The following is a 22,077-nucleotide window of genomic DNA, read 5'->3' as shown; positions in this document are numbered from 1 at the left end:
CATTTTATGTAACTTTATACTTCTACTTCACTACATTTTAGGGTAAATGTCGTACTTTTTACTCCACTACATTTAGCTGCCAGTTTTACTTTTCAGGCTGAGATTTAACATGAAAACATTAAAAATAATTATTCATGTGTATAAATTAAGCATCATAACAGTATATTAAGTAGTTAAAATGATCCCTACCTTTACAAAATTAAAATGCTGCTTTCATGAATGCATCAATACAAATAATTTATCAATATATTTGTGAGGCTATTCTGCATAATAAGTACTTACACTTTTGATACTTTCAGTACATTTTGATGCTGATACTTTTGTACTTTGTACTTTTTCAGTAAGTTTTGAGTGCAGGACTTGTAGTGGAGTGATTTCACAGTGTGGTATTAGTACTTTTACTTAAGTAAGGGATCAGAATACTTGCTACATCACTAATAATTTCCAACATGTCTTGTATTAATTGTTATTTACCCTGACTTTCTTTAGAAATCATGTGCACGAATTCAAATATTCTCTCTGTTGTTACATATATAAATATTTGTACATATCCATATTTACTTCAAATGATGTCTATTTTTCCATATTTGCATTTTATTCTATTTGTACATATCTCTACTCACTTCAAATTTATTCTATGTATCATATTTCAATTTTATCTCTATTTGTACATATCTTTGTTTACTTAAGATCTGTGTTTGTATTTTATATTGTTGTATATTGGTGTATTTTTTTTTTTTTAAACAACCTTTTTACCTTTATTTATTTACATAATTTATTTCCTTTCTTTTATTATACAGCAGCAACTGTAACAAGCATTTCCCCCTCAAGGATTAATAAAGTATTTCTGATTTCTGATTCTGATTTCGATTAACTATTAACTATGGAGTCTTGGGCTATTTTGTTCATTTTTGAATCCTTTTCATCCTGCCTGTATACACCACTTAAATGTTTAAATGCCATGTTGATATATATTTGTTTCTGCACAACCTCACCTATATGACCTAACAATAATTTGTTTTTTATACTGACTTACTGGATCAACATTTTGAACCAAAAAGAAACAAAGAAAAACCAACATAAATGTGATCTTGTGATTGTGTGTGATCCTGTCATTCAACTTTGACCTTGTCTCCAGTTTTACTTGGTATATCATCATCAAACTGAAACTAGCCTCATGGAGTTTACAGCACTGTTATAAATGATTCTGTAGTCATTTCATTTTACTTAATATATTTGATAAAATGTATTAAATATAAATGCCTCCTTGATTTTGAGGCAGTTGTTTAAGTAACTTTAATATAAAAATGTTTAAGATGGAATCTACTTATTTTGATCACATTAAATATAATCTTTATGTGTATGTAATTCTAAATCAAGAGAATTTTGAATGAATCCAACACAATAGAATTAGTCCGTTTTTAATTGACAGGCACTTCCTGTGAAGTTATTAACACAACTTGTAACGTAGTTAGATTTAATTAATAATATTGCGTGCAATCTGTTACCTCAATTTTATTGAGTAGCTATTGTTTATCTTTTTTTTACAGTGAGCCAGAACTTTAGAGGTAAAATTACAGTAGGGCTCCATGCTGCTTTGTTTTCTAGTCTGGATGTGATGAAGAAGTCGTGATTTGGAGCTTTTGGTGACTCCAGCGTTTAAGTAAATGGTCTGGCACCGCCTTATTTACCAGAGCCTTTAAAACCCCACAGTACTTCCAGAGCACTTAGGTCATCTAACCAGCTGCTCCTGGTCGTACCGCAGTCCAGACACTGTCCTCGTGGGGACAGAGCCTTCTCTGTGGCGGCCCCCAAAGCTGTGGTACAGCCTATCTCTCCAGGTCAGAGCTGCACAGTCTGTTGAGTACTTTAAAACATTATGAAAAACCTATTTATTCTCCTTGGCGTTCAGTCCCAGCTAGGCAAGAATCCTTGGCTTTCTTTTACTTTTTTACCCTTTTATTTTCTTTTTTATCTCTAACTCTGTTTTTGGATTGAATTTTTATTACTATATTATTGTTTTACTGTTTTTAGTATTTTATTGTTTTTATTTATAACTATTTGAGTATGATTTTATTCTAATTTAAAACTGTACAGCACTTTGGTCAACGGAGGTTGTTTTTAAATGTGCTCTATAAACAGTGGTGGAATAAGTATTCAGATCCCTTACTTAAGTAAAAGTACTAATAGCAAACTGTGAAATTACTCCACTACAAGTCCTGCATTCAAAACTTACTGAAGTAAAAGTACAAAAGTATCAGCATCAAAATGCACTTGAAGTATCAAAAGTAAAAGTACTTGTTATGCAAAATAGACCCACTTAGACTGTTTTATATATTCCAAATATATTATTACATTATTATTATTGATGCTTTTATGTAAACAGCCTTTTAATTTTCTTAAGCCAGGGCTCATTTAAACTACTTAATATACTGTTATGAGTCTAATCACTCTAAATTAATCACATTTTTTGTGTTTAATCTCAACCTGAAAAGTAACTAAAGCTGTCAGCTAAATGTAGTGGAGTAGAAGTATAAAGTTACATAAAATGGAAATACTCAAGTAAAGTACAAGTACCTCAAAATTGTACTTAAGTACAGTACTTGAGTAAATATACTTAGTTACATCCCACCACTGTCTATAAATAAACTTTTATTTGACTTTACTTAAGTTACCCATCCCTGACAAAGTAGCTTGCGAATGACTTTTATACTGAAAGTTGCGACCGGAAGCTCTACTAGATGGAGCTGCTTTACTTTACATTGGTACATCACATGATATTGTGTTCTGTTGTGCTGCTACCAAATGATCTAAAACCCCGGTGGCTAGTCATGGGCAGCTTGTGTGGACTTTTAACTGATTTTTGACTGCTATATGTGAGGACTGAGGAGTGTACCACGCTGTTTTTTTATTTCAAGCTATTTTTATTGATAACGAAAGTACCTAGTTCCTACTTTGCTATGTAGCTGAGTAACGTTTTATCAGTTGGCAATCAGGACGCGTCACTAACTTCCTACAAAAACACCGCTAACGGCTACTTAAATACTGTCAGTTTAACATCCAAACGGTCAGATTTCTGTCGCACAGCTGTGACGTTATTTGGAGCACTTGATGAAGTTGTGCAGCTTGTGAAGAGGCAGGGTTCACTATGACAGAGCGGACTCCTCTCCTCCACTACCGCCTCTCCACCAGCGTCAATGAATCCGACCCGCGGGTCCCTCCGCCCGGGGACGACCCGGTGCAGCGGCCCGGTACCCCCCGGCAGAGGTCCAGCCAGCAGCGGCAGCCCAAGAAACTCTCCATCTTCTTCGGTGTGGTGATCCCGACCCTGCTGTCAATGTTCAGCGTGGTGGTGTTTCTCAGAATAGGTGAGTGCTGATGACATCACATATGATAACAAATCACTGCACACTGGTTTGTGACTTCTGAACAGCTGCGATAAACCAAACTCCATTCAAAATTCTGATATTTTAATTTTTTTTAATTTATTTAAACTTTATTTAACCAGGGAATATCCCATTGAGATTAAGAACCTCTTTTTCAAGGGAGCCCTGGCCAAGAGGCAGCAAACACAGAATACAGTTACATATTTACATAACATACAGACCTTAAACACATCATGAGAAACAAGTGCATGTTGTGGAATTGGCCTCAATAACTCTTAGTTTGGATTTAAAAGTGCTCAAAGAAACAAATTCAGTTAATTTCCATTCTTTCTGGTGCATATTCCATGCATAAGGTGCAGAGTAAACAAATGCCCTTTTACCCAACTCTGTACGAACATAAGGGACAGAAAGCAACAATTGATCTTGTGAACAAAGAGAATAAGATCCTGCATTTCTCACAGTAATTAAGCTGCAAATGTACAAAGGCAGCAGTCCCAATATTGCCTTATAAATGAAAGTATACCAGTGACTAGCCCTTGGAGTGGCCAGAGCAGGCCATCCTACCCCAGAGTATAATTCACAATGGTGAGTGGACATCTTACAGTTAGTAATGAACCTCAAAGAAGCATGATAAACAGTATCAATCATTCTAAGACATTTACCAGCAGCATTCATGTACAAAAGATCTCCGTAATCCAACACAGATAAAAACGTTAATGTTATCTTGCTTGTCAGTAGACTTTCATAGTATAAATCATAACTTGGATGTTTTGTGGAAGGCACTGGGGAATTCGGCGTGCAAGCCATTCATTACTTGTTTTAATAACATCTACTTTTAAAGTGTTTAAAATGTGTGAGCCAGTTCAGTAAGAATATAAAAATTGCAGTTTCATCATAGCTGGTTAAGTGCACAGTCCTATATGTAGTCCTGTGGTAGTGTTGTGGAAAATTATCCAAATTTATTTTTGAATCCTTTTCCTCATTCCTGTATACACCACTTAAAATGTTTAAATGCCATGTTGGTACATATTTTTTCAGCACAACCTCACATATATGACCTGATAATATTTGATTTTTTATTCTGACTTACTGGATCAACATAAATGTGATCTTGTGATTGTGTGTGATCCTGTCATCAAACTCTGTTTTTTATTCTAGTGGGGCTCTATTTTATTTGTCTTGTGTGTTTAGCGTAACGATTTTTGTCTTTTTTAGTCGTTTTGTGTCTTTGTAAGTCATTTTGTGTCTTTGTTGTGTCTTTTTTTAGTTATTTTGTGCATTTTTTGTCTTTTTATTTCTTTTTTTAGTCATTTTGTGTCTTTTTTGGGTCATTTTGTGTCAAAATGTGTGAGCCAGTTCAGTAAGAATATTTTACCTAAACAAAGTTGTGTTTGATGACATTCAAACTGATATCCTATATTCATTAAAAGCTTTTAGCCCTGATAATCTTCCCTTTCCCCCTAATACTGTTCCTAATATATATAGAGCTGCAACAGTAATCGATTATTAAATTAATCATCAACTATTTTGATAATCCAATAATTGGTTTGAGCAGTTTTTTAAAGACAATAAGTCCAAATTCTCTGATTTCAGCTTCTTCGGTGTGAATATTTCTGGTTTCTTTGTTCCTTTATGACAATAAACTGAATATCTCTTTCGTTTGTGGTTTGGGAAACACTGATTGATATTTTTTAACATTTTATTGACCAAACAACTAATCGATTAATCCTTTAAATAATCGACAGATTAATCGATAATGAAAATAATGGTTAGTTGCAGCCCTAAATGTATATTTAGATTGAGAAACAGGTGCAATGCAGTGGGATATTTAAGCTTTGAGGTGTTCACTTCAGGTTTCATACACCTGCACTGAAACCAAGGCCCTCTTTTCTGTGCTAGAAGGGAAGTTTTATGCACTGCTTGATTTTAAAGAACCCAGATTTTATTTGATGGAAATAAAACAAATGCAACGTGATCTGTACTATGTCATTAAATAGGAGTAATCACTAGATGACACACTCATATTAGACTTAGAACTAGTTTTCATGTAACCTGCAAGGTGATTAATTCCCCCAGTCAGCTGTAGAGTTTCTCCTCTCTTATTTACATTTATTGGGAAAGAATACAATGTTTGACCAGACTTTTCTTTAGTTTGAATGTAATGGATAACCTACTTTCTCTTGCAACATTGTCCCAACTGCAACAAAAGTTTGTTCACAGCAAAAATGCCCAGGGATTAATGTTCATGTTATGCAGATTAGAGTAAATCTTATTATATGTAGCAAAGTTTCTGGTTTCTACATGTAAAATACTTGCTGTGGTGTCACTAGGCCAACTTCATTTAGTGGAAGAATTTCTCTGTCATCTAGAGTGTTAATGTATGTTTAAGGCTAAAATGGCTAAAACCGGAAACTGACAGATTTGTCTTAAAAATAAGACCGTTTCCAATTTATCTTGTTGAAGAATTCTTCGGTAGCATTTTAATCCGAGCCTATGGTATTTTTCTGTAGATCATGAGTTATATGTTATAGTAGGATGTGCATTTACTGTGGCAAGAAGTATAAGGTAGCTGTGGTTACTGTGTTTTAACTGTACATTTATTCAAGTTCTGTACTTAGTATAATTTTGAGGTAATTTTGAGGTACTTGTACTTCACTTTTAAGGTAAATGTTGTACTTTTTACTCCACTACATTTAGCTGCCAGTTTTGCAGATTAGAGTAAATCTTATTATATGTAGCAAAGTTTCTGGTTTCTACATGTTAAATACTTGCTGTGGTGTCACTAGGCCAACTTCATTTAGTGGAAGAATTTCTATGTCTTTAACATCTGGAGTGTTAATGTATGTTTAAGGCTAAAATGGCTAAAAATAAGTCATTAAGGTTCATTTCAAGAGGTCAGAATGCTCCGTTTTGTCATGAAAAATGCATTTGTAAAGCATTCATAATTTGTCATGCAATCCACAGTTTCACATTTCTGCAGTGAAAGCATAAATAAGAGGACGCTGACAAATGAGAAGCATCAAAAAGCAGCTTTTCACATGCAGCTTCATCTTCTCTCTCTTCTCTTCTTCTATCAAGTTGTTTTCTCTCTCTCTCTCTCTCTCTCTCTTTCTTTCTCTTACCCTCCCTCCCTCCCTCCCTCTCATGCCCCTCCAGTCTCGTGAGTTGTCAGCTGCTGTTCAGTAGACACACATGCACAGACTCACATGCACACACATAGTAGCTGTCTGTGTCCCATTTAAGACGACTATTCTCCCCTATAACATGGCACTAAACCTAACACAGGAACTAAGGGTAGTTTCACTGTGGATGTGAAACTGCTGTTGGGTTATTAAGGCCTCAACATGGGTGAGGATGAAGAGATGTTGTTAGAAAACATATCTTTCATATCAAATTTCGATTAACGTTCGATTAACTTACTATGATGGTCTAACACAGGGGGCGGCAACCTTTAGAGCCACTAAAGAGGAACCTGGTCTCACAGGAATCCGTGAAATAGCCACGGAATTCGCTTAACTCAAAATCCGTGGAATAGCCACGGAATAACTCAAATTTCCGTGAAACTGACACGGATTTCGCGACAATGCAAGTTAATGACAGTCATATCCCGTGGCTATTGGTTTGTTCCAAGTCACGTGACTTTCAAGGTCCCGGCGGTCAGAACAACAAACATGGCGGACAGTTCTCTAATTTTAGTGAAAAAATCAATATTTTGACTTAGTTTCTGCATAAAAATGGATTTTGATCACATTTCTAGTGAGAAATATATGTTTTATTTTCTAAATATTCTCTCAGTGAATGTACATAATCACTTAGTATGTTGGAATAGCCACGGGATATGACTGTCATTAACTTGCATTGTAGCGAAATCCGCGTCAGTTTCACGGAAATTTGAGTGATTCCCTGGCTATTCCACGGATTTTGAGTTAAGCGAATCCGTGACTATTTCACGGATTTCTGTGAGACCATGTTGCTAAAGAGCCATTGTTGACCAGAAAAAAAACAGAAAAAATGTCAGAATGGAGCCACAAACCTTATTTTGGGCCTTACAATGAAGACAAAACAGCCTACTAAGTCTAAAATAGCCTACCAATATTAGTAATAGGTCATAATGAGCATTTATTAATATGATTTTGTCAGAATGCAGCGAGAACCTGAGTGCAAATGAGAGGCCAGACACCAAATAAATGTCTCAGGAGAAAGTCGAAAGGGAAACACAAAACAAGACAACACTGCAAAAAAAATAAAAGTTGGGTGAACTCAAAATTTCAAGGCAACAAACTTCGATAAAATTTTGAGTTGGATAATTAAACTAAATATTTGAAGTTTTGTTTTTGAGTTTGCTCAACTCTGAATTTCTCTGGCATGATTGTAACGCCGCTATGAAATGTCAGCTAATGTTGTGACCACAATTTTGAGTTAGCATTGATACGCTAATGGCTACTCTTGTAGCTGTAACAAGCAGCACCGCTAGCAACTTGGACTGAACATATACAGACCAACCTGTTGACCAACCAAGCACAGGATGTCAGCCCTAAAATCAACAGATTTTATTTATTTATTTAATCATGATAATGCCAGCAGATTACTTCTTCATGATGTCAAAATGTAAAAACAAAGGAACGTCGAGCCCTGCCGTCAACTTCCCTCTGAAGTTCTGGCTCTAGTTTTGTTTGATGACGATAGGCCGAGTACAACCGGAGATAAGGTCAAATATATTTAGTCAAAAAATATAGAACTAGCCGGTATCCATATTCTTCCTCTTATATGTAATATTTGCAACCTGTGTTCACACTTGCAACATTTAAAATTCGTCATTGAGCGTGATTGTGTTTTGAAAGTTTAAAAAAAAAAATCGTAATTTTCTAAATCAGATTTTAGTTTCTTTTTGGGCTAAAATGTTGATCCAGTAAGTCAAAGTGAATAAATAATTATCAGGTCATATAGGTGAGTTTGTGCTCAAAAAAATGATACCAACATGGCATGGTAAACAGTTTTTAAGTGGAAAAAATATTTAAATTAGTATTAAAAAACTGACAAATTAGCCCAAAACTCCAAAGGGTTAACCCTTTATCTGGCGAAGAACTATATTTGGTAACTTCAGTGGATATCATCAGTGTCATGTCTCTCTGTTTGGTCGTAGAACCACATGGATTTTTCTTCCAGCTAATCAGCAAAGATCAGGCTTCGTCACAGACAGTGACACCATGACATCTGACCAATCAGTATGATAATAATATAATAATATTAACTTTATTGACCTGGACCTCCAATGTAAAAATGAAAAATTTAGAAAAAAATCTGCAAGAAACAGTCGTACAAACAGAGTTATTCTTCAATGACTTGTACGAGGAGAACTTGACTATGACGGCATATTTACTAGATTAAAGTGTCAAATCTACAAGAAAAAAAGTCGCAGATTTAAGAGATTTAAAGTGGCAAATCTGTGTGAAAAAAGTCGCAGATTTAGGAGAAAAAAGTGGGAAAAAAGCAACTTTTTTTTCTCCCAGATTCACCACTTTAAATCTCATAAATCTGTGCATTTTTTTCTCGTAGATTTGCCACTTTAATCTCGTAAACTTTTTACTCAAAATATTACCCCCCTTTCCATGTTTTTTTTACACATTACACATTCTGGCTGTATGTAATATCCTCCAATATTCTCTAGGGTTGAAATTTGGAATTTGCAAGTATTTCAATGAGTGCCCTATTAAGGGTTAAAGCAACTACAAGAACTTTTGTTCTGTGTTGATTTTGGCGACCCCTGTGGACAAAGGCGGTAATGTTTCCATGAGTACCACAGAGATGTATCTATTTGTGTCTATGTAAGATAATAACTGTAAAATGGTGAAACAAAGCAAACTCTGTTTTAGCCACCAACCTAAATTCATATGTTGATATGTCATAAATAGAATAGACCTATTTTTTACATGTCTAGGAGGAGAAGGGCTGATTAATGATCAGTTTGGAATCCTTTTAAATCTCACAAGTCTCTCTCTGTTTAATGAAAGACTGTGGTTGACTAATGTTCTCACCTGTGGTCAATCACTGTCACATTTAGCCTGTTTTCTTTTTCACACCTTTTAATAAACTCATTTACTACTCACTGACAAAGTTTGCTTGCGGCTATGTAAACAGCTCTTCATTTTGCAAGTTAAAAAACAAAACAAATTAAAATATCTCCTGTATCATTTTTCTGAAATTGCCATTAGTGCTAAAAAAAATAAGCCTTTTTAACGATTTTAACTAATTCTTGCCTCACCATTATGTTCTGACTCTGGCCCTGTAAGATCATGAGACGGCCATAACCGTGCTGTAGATGAAAGCAGATCATGAAAGCAGTTTGTCAAGATTCCATTAGTAAAAAATGGCGGTGATGGAGAAAATGTGTGTCTAACATGGTGTAACGTGCCACTGATAACCTCTTTCACGCTGTGACTGGATGCACATGACTCTGCTTATGAAGATTTTAGATTTTAGTTATTTTTATGAACCGTTGCCAGCATCTGAACTAGTTTTGTTCTGGCAATATACTTCCTCTTTTGGTCTTTAATAAAACAGTTCCTGCTCAGGTTCTGAAGTTAGCTCTAGCCACCTGCCAGATGTGGCTAAATTGTTGGCAGTGATGAGAAGAATTGTCAGGCTGTCTGCCGCTCAGCTGGACAGTGAAAACACAAAAAGATACATTAAGTAAAGTTAGCATGTGATTTGATAGAGCTAGCCTGGGTATACCCATACTGCCTCGCACGCTCGATTTCATTTGGAACTGCAACACAGTCTGGCAACTACGGCCGTTTCTTAGCCCTGTTTTAGGGATCCAATCACAGAACAGGGAGGGACGGCAAGACGATGACGCGTACTACTCGACAGACGGAAGCTTGTAGTTTTGTAGTTTTCTTAAAGATCCAACATGGCTGCAGCAGACGCAAAACTCTATTTGGATCTAGCTGTAGACTGCGTTTTAAATATAGTTTAGAGCCAAAGTTTATTTTCAAAGAAGAACAACGTTTGGCTTTACACTCCTGTTTCACCACCAAAAATAATGTTTTAGCCTTGCTTCCGAGAGGATTTGGCCAAAGCCTAATCTACTAACTAGCCCCGCTACCGCTCACTGCTGTAACGCCGGTGATCTCGCTACGAGTCGGGGGACAGTGGAGCCGCCCAGAGACCCGCAGCAGCTCGTCTATTGACCATAAAATCAGTGGATGTGTGTGGCTGAATGACATGAGGGGGAAATAAGACGTAAAAATAAATAATCTTGCAGAAAGCGAGAACTGGAGAAGCAAAGCAGCAAGCAACACACACACACACACACACACACACACACACACACACCAACACTGCCGGTAGACTGTGAGCAGCCAGAGCCAGAACATGCTGCAGAAAAACATTGCAGAAGCAGAATTGAGCATTTTAGTCCCAAAGTAGAGATGCTAGAGGGCTAGTCTGGCTATGTAAACATCAATTTCTGTCGCTCTACATACGTCATCTGGTATAATTGATACGATTGGCTAAGAGCTACGTACAGACGCTTATGATAGACATTCGTAGCGCCCAATAAACAGCTCTGGAGGATCGTAAACCACGCCTCCTCTACAGAGAAATGAATTGCTGGTTTCCAGACTATATCTCATTTTTGATTTGTCTGCTGTTAGCCAGGCTAGGATAGAGCTACATGTTCAAAAATCACCCACAACTGCTATAAAAGCTGATACAAATCCAGATACCGGTACCATTAGCACCTCCTTGAATATATGTTGATACAGATACCAATCCCATAACCCCTTTTCCCTTTCTTAAACAACTAAGCCATTAGTGAATAATACATTTTTATGCATGCAGGTTGCTGAAGCTAGCCATCTAAGAACACAATGCTGAAACTGAGACAGATATTCTACTGATCTAGAGCAGGGAACCCCAAAGTGTGGTGCGTGCACGAGCTGCTGCTAGGGGGTGCGCAAAATGAAAAATGTAATGGCGGTCTGATAATTACACATAATTAGAAGAAATACTTGGTGCAACATGACTCTGTTGTGCAGCACTGCTGCTTTTTTTTTTTTTAACCCTCTGGGGTCTGAGCCTATTTGCTCTTTATTTACCACACAATATTTACTATACCCATTTTTTGGAATTTGATATTTCTCAGCACAACATGATCTTACGATTATTTTTTCACTTTAACCCACTTTATTAACACACTGAGCCCAAAAATACACAAAACAACATGAAATCTGAAATAAAATTTTACTATTTATGACAATAAAAAACAAAAATGTGCTCAATGAACTGTTTTAGACCTGAAAAATGTAAAACATATGTTGCAAATATGAACATATGAAGGTAAAATTCAAATATGCTAAAACTATACACAAAAAAATTACCATTAAAAAAATACTGTTTTGGCTGATATATACATTTACAGTGTTTTATTGTTACTGAAACTGAATTAACCCATTTATCATTTTACGGTCTTTTGTTGTCATGGTTTAGCAGTTTTTCACCATAAAATCTGCAGACATTTTTACATTAAACCCAGTACCTATTGTTAACATTAACATTAAACCCAGTACCTATTGTTAAAACAGCTCCTGTTTCTTTTCTGGTTCCAGCTCCTGTTTCTTTTCTGGTTCTCAGACTCAGAACCAGATGGAGAGGAAACTTTCAATATGTGATACCAGTTTCATTTTCTGAGAGATTGGAATGTTTGCATGAGTCATTTTGTACAAAAGTCACTTTCATTCTGATTTCTTGAAACATTTCCCTAGATGTGTTCATGAAAAGCTAAAAGCACAATGTGTGTATGTCTGAATGAATGAATGAATGAATGCTTTATTTCGGTTACAAAAAAACCTAAAACAAAGACAACAAAATAAAAAAAATCATGTTTTTACAAAAGAATCCATCATACAGCAACCGAAAAAGGAATAGGCTGAAGCCCCAAGGCTTATTTTTGCCTCTGTACTATCTACATTACATTAACTGAATAATTCACATTGTTACAAAACACATGATACCTTAAACTGAAAAATCAAATTCAATCAAATTTCATTGTAACCCTTGATAATTTTAGATTTTAAAGTCTTCTTGAAAACTAACATAGAATTACACATCTTTATTTCATCATTTAGTCCATTCCATAATTTTACACCCAAAACTGACTTACATCTGTACTTGAGATTAGTTCTGACTTTGTGAGTTTCAAACATTAGCAACCCCCTTAAGTTATAAATCCCCTGCCTTAATTTAAACATTTTTTGAATACAAACAGGAATTGACATGTTTACCACTCAAAACATAATTTCTAATGTTTTTGAATATACACTACCGGTCAAAAGTTTTAGAACACCCCAATTTTTCCAGTTTTTTATTGAAATTCAAGCAGTTCAAGTCAAAGAACAGCTTGAAAGGGTACGAAGGTAAGTGGTGAACTGCCAGAGGTAAATAAAAAAAGGTAAGCTTAACCAAAACTGGAAAATAATGTACATTTCAGAATTATACAAGTAGGCCTTTTTCAGGGAACAAGAAATGGGTTAACAACTTAACTCTGTGGAGTCTCGGGCTATTTTGTCCATTTTTGAATTCTTTTCATGTCTTTGTAAGTCATTTTGTGTCTTTTTTTGGTCATTTTGTGTCTTTTTTAGTAATTTTGTCTCTTTTGGTGTCTTTTTTTTTTGTCATTTTGTGTCTTATTTTGGTCATTTTGTGTCTTTTTTTTGTCCTTTAGTCCAACATAAAATGTGACTTTGAATCTTTTTTTTACTTTCAAAACACTATCATGCTCAATAAAGAATTTTAAATGTTGCAAATGTGCATTAATTTCAGAGTACACTGAGACATTAAACTGCATAATTTTCAATTAAATTCTGGAAAAGTTGGTGTGTTCTAAAACTTTTGACCAGTAGTGTACAATGTCCTGAAATTTTAATGTGTGTGATCTTATAAAAAGCTGATTTGTAGAATCACGGTATCCAACTTCATTTATTATCCTGATAGCTCTTTTCTGCAGTTTAATTACATACATTGAGTTCCTGGATGACAGTGTGTGTCCATGTGTTTCTCTTGCCACACTGAATGCTCACTTCCAGTAACTGAGGGTGTGGATTTCTCTGGAAAGTTGAACTTCTCTTTTAAACCACACTGACGTTACCTCCAGGGCCAAAGTTCTGCTTTCAACCAGCTGACCAAGTGACCGCTGTGTGTTTGTCTTCTGTCTGACCAGGGTTTGTGGTGGGCCAGTCCGGACTCTACCAGGCCATTGCCATGTTCCTGGTGGCCTACTTCATCATCTGCATGACCGTGCTGTCAATCTGTGCCATCTCCACCAATGGAGCCCTGGATGCCGGGGGCGCCTATTGTATCCTCTTGACACACACAGCAACATGGTCTCACAGAAATCCGTGAAATAGCCACGGATTTCGCTTAACTCAAAATCCGTGGAATAGCCACGGAATCACTCAAATTTCCGTGAAACTGACACGGATTTCGCTAGAATGCAAGTTAATGACAGTCATATTTTTCTGGCGAGATCTTCACCACAAAGTGATTATGTACATTCACTGAGTGAATATTTAGAAAATAAAACATATATTTCTCGCTAGAAATGTGATCAAAATCCATTTTTATACAGAAACTAAGTCAAAATATTAATTTTTTCACTAAAAATGAGAGAACTGTCCGCCATGTTTTTTGTTCTGACCGCAGGAACCTTGAAAGTCACGTGACTTGGAACAAACCAATAGTAAAAAATATCCACGGAATAGCCACGGGATATGACTGTCTTTAACTTGCATTGTAGCAAAATCCGTGTCAGTTTCACGGAAATTTGAGTGATTCCGTGGCTATTCCACGGATTTTGAGTTAAGCGAATCCGTGGCTATTTCACGGATTTCTGTGAGACCAGGTTCCACACAGACACACAGACACACACACACACACACACACACACACACACACACACACACACACACACACTCTATCACATGTGCATGCAACAGTCAGCATAGTATCAGTAAGATAGTCAGTGGTCAAGTTATCAAGAGCACACACAGGAAAACCTTCTTCCTACACAAGTGTGTCTTTGTTTCTGACTGTGTAATGTGGTATTGTGTGAGACTCTGGATGGGGCTCAGTTTGTTCTTTATCTACACCAGGGATGGGCAACTGAGGGCCCGGGGGCCGCATAAGGCCCGCACCCTCACTTGAAGTGGCCCGTGGTCAGTACAACTACTCAACTCAACTCAACTTTATTTGTAAAGCTCTTCAAAATCAACCACAGCCAAGATAGATACATTTTACACAATATGGCAGCCATTTATGGACTATTATACTAAATATAACCAAATGAAAAATTATAAAATTTTGGAAAACTTGACATCCTCCGAGTTGTATTATTAATATTTAAATCTCTTTTATTTATAAACCTTATTTTTGTTTTGACATTTGATTTGACTCCACCTAGGTTTTTTTTTTTTTTTTTTTGTTATTTGTGGTTTTGTATTGCTTTTATTTTTCTACTATCATTCTGTTCTTTCGTGTTGATTTCAATCATAAATGAACATGTACCTTCTTTATTTTTGTATGTGAACGAAAGAAAAAAAAATCCAATAAAGAGAAGTTAGAAAAAAAAAAATCAACCACAGACGCATAAAAGTGCTGTACATAAACAAGCAAACAAGAACAATAAAATAAATAAAACAGAAAATAATCACGAAATAAATAGTTTCATTGCTTTTAAAAAACAATTTAAATAAATAAATAAAAACAAACCATAAAACTGTAAAACAAGAGCAGAGTGTCATGCGTGGTTGAAAGCCAAGGAATAAAAATAGGTTTTTTGATGAGTTGTAAAAATGGACAGTGAGGAGGCTTGTCTGATGAGCAAAGGCAGCTCATTCCACAACTTGGGGGCTGCAACAGAGAAAGCTCTGTCCCCTCTGAGCTTCCGTTTTGACCTCGGTACCTCCAGGAGCAGCAGATCAGCTGACCTGAGGCACCGAGCAGGATCATATGGGGGGGAGGAGCTCAGACAGCAACCTGGTCTCACAGAAATCCGTGAAATAGCCACGGATTTCGCTTAACTCAAAATCCGTGGAATAGCCACGGAATCGCTCAAATTTCCGTGAAACTGACACGGATTTCGCTACAATGCAAGTTAATGACAGTCATATCCCGTGGCTATTGGTTTGTTCCAAGTCACGTGACTTTCAAGGTCCCAGCGGTCAGAACAAAAAACATGGCGGACAGTTCTCTCATTTTTAGTGAAAAATCAATATCTTGACTTAGTTTCTGCATAAAAATGGATTTTTATCACATTTCTAGCAAGAAATATATGTTTTATTTTCTAAATATTCACTCAGTGAATGTACATAATCACTTTGTATGTTGGAATAGCCACGGGATATGACTGTCATTAACTTGCATTGTAGCGAAATCCGTGTCAGTTTCACGGAAATTTGAGCGATTCCGTGGCTATTCCACGGATTTTGAGTTAAGCGAAATCCGTGGCTATTTCACGAATTTTGAGTTAAGCGAAATCCGTGGCTATTTCACAGATTTCTGTGAGACCATATTGCAGACAGGTAAGACGGGGCTAGACCATTTAAATATTCAAAAACAAATAAAACAATCTTAAAATGGACTCTAAAACTAAATACATGCATTTGAGCATGGAATCTTAAAAGTGCAGTGTAAAAATGCACAAAATTACTTGTTGCAATTAATGTTGGTCTGCACTGAAAAAAAAAAGAAATTACAGAAAGTGGTTACTTTTTATTTGCTTCAAACCTTTTGTATACCTATTTATACTGTTATACATGCATTTGAGCATGAAATATGTTAAGTTACTGCACTGTAAACGTATTTAAAATTGCAGCAATATCTGGTTAAGTGGTAGTGTCCATGAAAAAATGTGGCCCCCTCCAGCATTTAAGTTGCCCATCCCTGATCACTATACACTCTAAGACACTGTTTGGAGGGCAGGGTGTTTTTCTGCCAGGAATTTGTTGACACATGCATCACATGCCCACATTAAAGAGCTTTGTCTTTGTTACCATTCAGTTCTTGCAGCCTTGCCTTCTGCACACAATTATATAAAGTAATTCATTAACTTATTTCATTCCAGGAGGAGAAAGGAGGTCAAGAATGGATGCCACATTAAAAAGTGGTACACATCACAGTGTTTCCTCTAGGGTTATTTGTTCCCTGGATGGTGTGTGTGTGTATGAATATCAATTTAGAAAATATAGAAAACAACACTTGATTGCAAGACAAGATTTAGAACCTAGAACCAGTGTTTACCACAGGATTGTATGAGACTATTCTGTCATATGCACTGATCTTAATCATTGCTTTTTTTATGCTGTGGTGGATTCTGTTAACACAGCCATATGCCCTTCTATTATGTTATTATATTCAAATACAATAGGTTATTAGCACATTTGTACACATGAGGAAAAACTGCATGGTTTCTGCCCATAACTTTTCATTGGTAGTCTGTTCCCAAAAACATGAAACCGTTCCTTAAACCATTGAAAGATAACCAGAAACCAGCTTTTTATAAAGGAAATGACCATCACTCTCATAGCACTGATGTCAAGGTCCTTAACACTAATTGGCTGCTCTAAGAATAACAGCACAAACATACAGCACGTTCACAGCATATCAAACAAACGAGCACACTTTGCCTTAACTTGAGACTTCAGACATGATCAGCAGAGCGTTGGGTCCAGAGTTTGGTGGCAGTATTGGCATCATGTTCTTCCTGGCTAATGTGTGCGGCAGCGCTCTCTATGTGCTCGGTCTGGTTGAAGCCATTGTGGCAACCTTTGGAGTGCCAGAAGGTGAGTTTCATTTTAACTGCTTGTTAAATGGTAAATAGAGTGCACTTATATAGCGCTTTTATCCAAAGCGTTTTACACTACAGACTGACTCATTCACCCTTTCACACACACATTCATACTGGTGGCAGAGGCTACCCTAAACGATGCCACCTGCCACCATTGGGAATTAATTCACACACTGATGAACGCAGCATCAGGAGCAATTTGAGGTTCAGTATCTTGCTGAAGGATACTTCGACATGTAGGCTGCCATGGTCCGGGGTCGAACCACCAACCTTCCGATCAGCGGGTGACCGCTCAAACAACTGAGCCACAGCCTGCCAGGTCAGCATTCCATCATAATAGAAAGAGATTATATGTAAAGGGAACATGTCATGATAACTGTGTGCACACAGTTGGGCATTTTATGTGATACTGAAATGTCTTTCTTTAGCTTTCTGAATGACTTACTGTGGGCCAACTACAAAGCACCATCTCATACTGTAGTCGCAATTTTGTCTGAAAAAATAACAAAATTAAACTTAAAACAAACTTAATCAAAATGCCACTGATGCACCATGGGCGTGTGGTGTACGCAGGCAAAGAAGCTGAAGTCCATGCATGGTTGTTAGTTCCAAAGGTCCTGCTGAAAACCATAGGCCCACCCAGGTGCATGACGGCCCTCTGCCTACCCACCTAGCTTAGAGGCAGCTGGCATTGGGATATAGGCGGAGATACACCTGGTCACCAGTTCATCACAGGATAGACTGAGAGAGAAGGACAGACAGTCACGCTCGCACTCAAATTGTAGCCCAAGACGTTCTTGCTGTGAACTATCCAATGCACCACTGTGATGTCACATTAAGGTCTTAAATTAAAAAATTATAGCACAAAAGCATTCGTATTACCATGAATGTATGTGTCTAGTTATTTTGGAATAGGAGTGAAGCCGAGTTGCCTGGACACTGGACAGGGAATATTAGTTATTAGAAAATTCACCCGTTCAGAAAACAACATTAATGTGGTGATTTGGTGGCTGAGTGGTTACAGACCTGATGAAGCACGGATTCAAACTTTGGCATGCTGATGTAGATATTTTGGGATAGTTATGATCCTTTTTGCATTAAAATAAATGACAGAAAAATCAGTTCATTTTGTGTTCATACTGATTGTAGTAGCACTGGTTTGTAGTATGTTCACAGCAGGTACAAAGCAGCAATAGTGGTTATTTTAGCCACAGATGATGACAAAAAGTATCCTCAATTATCACTGTTGGTTACAATGGTGCACCTTGCAAGAATAACATGAATATACACAAATGTGTTTGAAATTTTGGGTTTGTCCAAATAGTGTCTGTCCAAAGACAGATGGATACATGCACAGTACAAATGCCTGACCCCCTCCAGGCTTATTGTACACTCCTGTGAAAAGTTTGTATCTATAAAAGCTTTTTAAATGCATGACTTCATATTGATAGTCTGCTATTACATTATATTATTCCTTTATAAGCATTAACACATCTTCTTTTCTTTCCCTCATGACCTCCTGCCTGGACACCTTCACCTTCACCACCACCACCACCACCACCACCATCTCCTCCACCAATAGACGGGTCTTTGGCCACTTCTGCCTACCAGGTCCTGCCGTCGGGCTACTGGTGGTCTCTGCTTTACGCCACAGGTGTGGGCCTGCTGTGCCTGGTGGTGTGCCTGGTGGGGGCCCACATCTACGCCAAGGCCACCTTCCTCATCTTCCTGGTGGTCATGTTTGTCCTGGGCACCATCTTCGTCAGCTTCTTTGCCGTAGGCCCTCGCACCATCATCTTGCCCGGCTCTGCCACGTTTAACCCGACAGTCAATGGAACGGGCCCTGTGTTTCCCACCACAGGCAACTTCACTGGCTTCAAGTTGGACACGCTGCTCGGGAACCTGCGGGGTAAGTTGGAAGAGGCTCTGCCAGGATGTGCTCATACCAAGCATGCTTGGAGTGCCTTAGTTTATCTGTGCTGTGTTTACTTCCTTTTCTTCATATTGCCATGCATAGACCATACAACTCAAACCTACAGCTGTGTAATCATAAAATATGAAATCTTACTTCTGAATGGGGCAAAGAAGTTCAGGCCACTGGCAGACTTGATTTTATTTTACCTTTATTTTACCAGGAAGTCCCTTGAGATTGCAATCTATTTTTTGAGGGAGACCTGGCCAAGATTGGTTGCCAGTTACAGATTAAAATGACAGTGACAAAACATGGGAACATATAGTAAAAACAGCAGAAAAGAAAAATAGGCACTACACACATACATACAGAAAGGTACTGAATCCAGCTCAGGTTAAACAAGTGCACTTTTCAGTAACATGGACCGTTTGAATTGCTTTAAATTTTCCCAGGGATACTATGATTGTAAAATGTAACACAGTTTGCAGATTATTCCAAGACCATGGGGAAAAGTAGGAGAAGGCTTTTTTGCCCCATTTAGTGAGGACTCTTGGAACATGGTAGGTGATCCATTTAGAGGAACGAAGCCGAGCATTGCTGTTGATAGATAGATATATAGATAGATAGATAGATATACTTTATTTATCCCAAGCTGGGAAATTACAGTGTAGCAGCAGCATTACACACAGAGACAATAACAACACAATTAAATAAAAAGAACAACCTAGGCGTACTTCAAGCAATAAAATATAAAAATACAATAAAAATACAATAAAAAATGAAGTGTCTAAAGAAGGAGTATGTATTAAGGAGTAGAATGGAATTCCAGTGCAGAATAAATATGAATATACAGTATAAAAATGTTGGTGCTATGAAACAAATAAGATGCAATGAACAGTGTGCATAAAAAACACAAAGTGCATAGACAGTATGTAATGAACCAGACTATTATTGATCTGTGTCAGGAGGTTACATAAGTAAGACAGGAGGAGACCCAGTATGGCCTGTAGATGAAGATGTGCAAATGGAGTTTTCTGCACACAGTGGTCAGTATGAGGACCAGAATTAGTAATGAACCATAGAGCACTTTGGTATACACTATGTAATAGATGGAGAGTACAAGATGTACCATGCATATAGAGAACATCCCCATAATCCAGTACACTTAAGAAGGTAGCCTAACATAGTGAAGTAAGCCTTATTTCGATAATGGAATCCTAACCTTGGTTTCAGCTTTTTTACAAGGTTCTCTATATGGGTTTTATGAGACAAATTCTAATCAAGCCAAAAACCCAGATACTTAAATGATGACACTTTTTCAATTTCACCTCCACTTTTAGTGTAGAGATTCACATAATTTTTGCTTGGGGACTGTGTCTTAGTAAAGGTCATGAATTTGGCTTTCTTTGCATTTAGAGCTAACTTGAGGCCACTTAGTGAGATCTGACATTGTTTAAATGCAATCTGAAGCTCCTTGGTGGCTTGACTTCAATGTGTTTATAGGACAAAGGTTTGACCACTTCAATACATGATGTAATTCCTTAGTTTGACTGACTGTTTGATTAACGTATGAAGCATTTGCCCCTAGTTAAGCTCCCATACTGTAGAAAGTATTTCAGCACTCAGCACTGAGTTTTACTCAAAGGCTTCAACTCATTGTTATGCACTTTTAACTTTCGATTGCTTTATCGTATTGCAACAGCCCTCAAAAGATGATGGTTAGGTTTTGAATTTTCATATTAAATTGTGAAGGAAACATGACCTCAGTGAGGTACAGTGATATTCCCTCATTTCCCACAGCTGTCAGTCTAGTTCTTACTTGTTAGACTGGATTGGATAGCAGTAATAGTAAACTAGCTTCTTAGCTACCGGCTATGTGGCTATGATTCGATGAAGTGGGCTAAAGTTCAGCTAGCTCAGTGAATCAACATGCACACTAGCATACTATAGTATAAGCAATGCCAAACTCTTCTTAGACCTCACTCACCATTAGTGTTTCTTAAAATACAATTTGGTTATTTAAAAATGTGATCAACATTACAAATGGCTCTGATAATATACAACAGCATTTAAGATTCTTGATTAAATTGTGCTCTATTTGGACCGTTTACTGAGGGTTTTCTCACTTAGATTGGTCGACTAGTCTGAGTTTAAACTTTCTTTGAAGCATCAGGGATTTGTCGTCAGGAACATCCCCAAAGTAAAGTCTTCTTATTGAACTTTTGGCAAGACAGTAAATAAAGTTATTTCTACAATTCTACAATGTCATTTAGCAGATGCTTATATCCAAAGTAACTATAGTTAGAAAAACACCTCATCTGTAGGCTGCACTCTAGAAAACATGTAAAATAATGATGATCCCACACCAGCTTCCCACCCACTAACAGCTGGAATGAGCTCTGTTCAGTATGATACCAGACCCTCTGCAGGGGTGGTGAGTCCATTTCCCCTAGCTAGTCTAATTCTATTTAATCAATAGTACATGGACTTTTCCTGCACAGAGGACAGATATTTTCATTGATCTATAATTAGATTGTTCACCAGTTCTTAGTATCCATGGAAATCTATCCAAGCACTCCGCTCTGTTTGCAGAAATTTCTATCTAAGCACATGATTACTAAGCTAATTGGTGTAACTCAGGCATGCACCCAGGCACACGTGAGAACTATTACACTTTAAAGCTTCGAATAATCCTAAAATGTGACTAGATGGAACACAAACACACACACACAGACATGTAAAATCATAATTTACATCATGAAGTCCAGAGAAAAAGGGTAATCACATGATTATAATTAAAACCTCTAATGTTTTTTCTTTGTTTGCCTTCATACAATACAATTCATGTGTACTTTTATTAATCAACAAAGTACTTTACAAGTACTTTACAAGTACTTTACAAGTACTTTACTTTACTTTGTTCCTGTTCGAACTCC

The 22,077-nt window shown here is 37.0% G+C and overlaps 1 protein-coding gene across 1 annotated transcript in view; it reads left to right on the top strand.

Annotated features, from left to right (window-relative positions):
- Window positions 1-2,753: 2,753 nt before the first annotated feature.
- The window catches only part of zgc:153039 (uncharacterized protein LOC767698 homolog), a 118,368-nt gene continuing 99,044 nt past the window's right edge, over window positions 2,754-22,077 (top strand). The window contains exons 1-4 of the mRNA XM_059330739.1: window positions 2,754-3,368; window positions 13,606-13,740; window positions 17,087-17,224; window positions 18,812-19,138. Coding sequence (XP_059186722.1) covers window positions 3,149-3,368; window positions 13,606-13,740; window positions 17,087-17,224; window positions 18,812-19,138 — 820 coding nt within the window. The 5' untranslated portion in view covers window positions 2,754-3,148. The remainder of the gene's footprint in view (window positions 3,369-13,605; window positions 13,741-17,086; window positions 17,225-18,811; window positions 19,139-22,077) is intronic.

This window comes from Centropristis striata, chromosome 4, assembly GCF_030273125.1.
Source record: "Centropristis striata isolate RG_2023a ecotype Rhode Island chromosome 4, C.striata_1.0, whole genome shotgun sequence".
NCBI classification, from domain to species: Eukaryota; Metazoa; Chordata; class Actinopteri; order Perciformes; family Serranidae; genus Centropristis; species Centropristis striata.
Note: the sequence above shows the minus strand (reverse complement) of the source record. Positions and strands in the feature narration are given on the sequence as shown.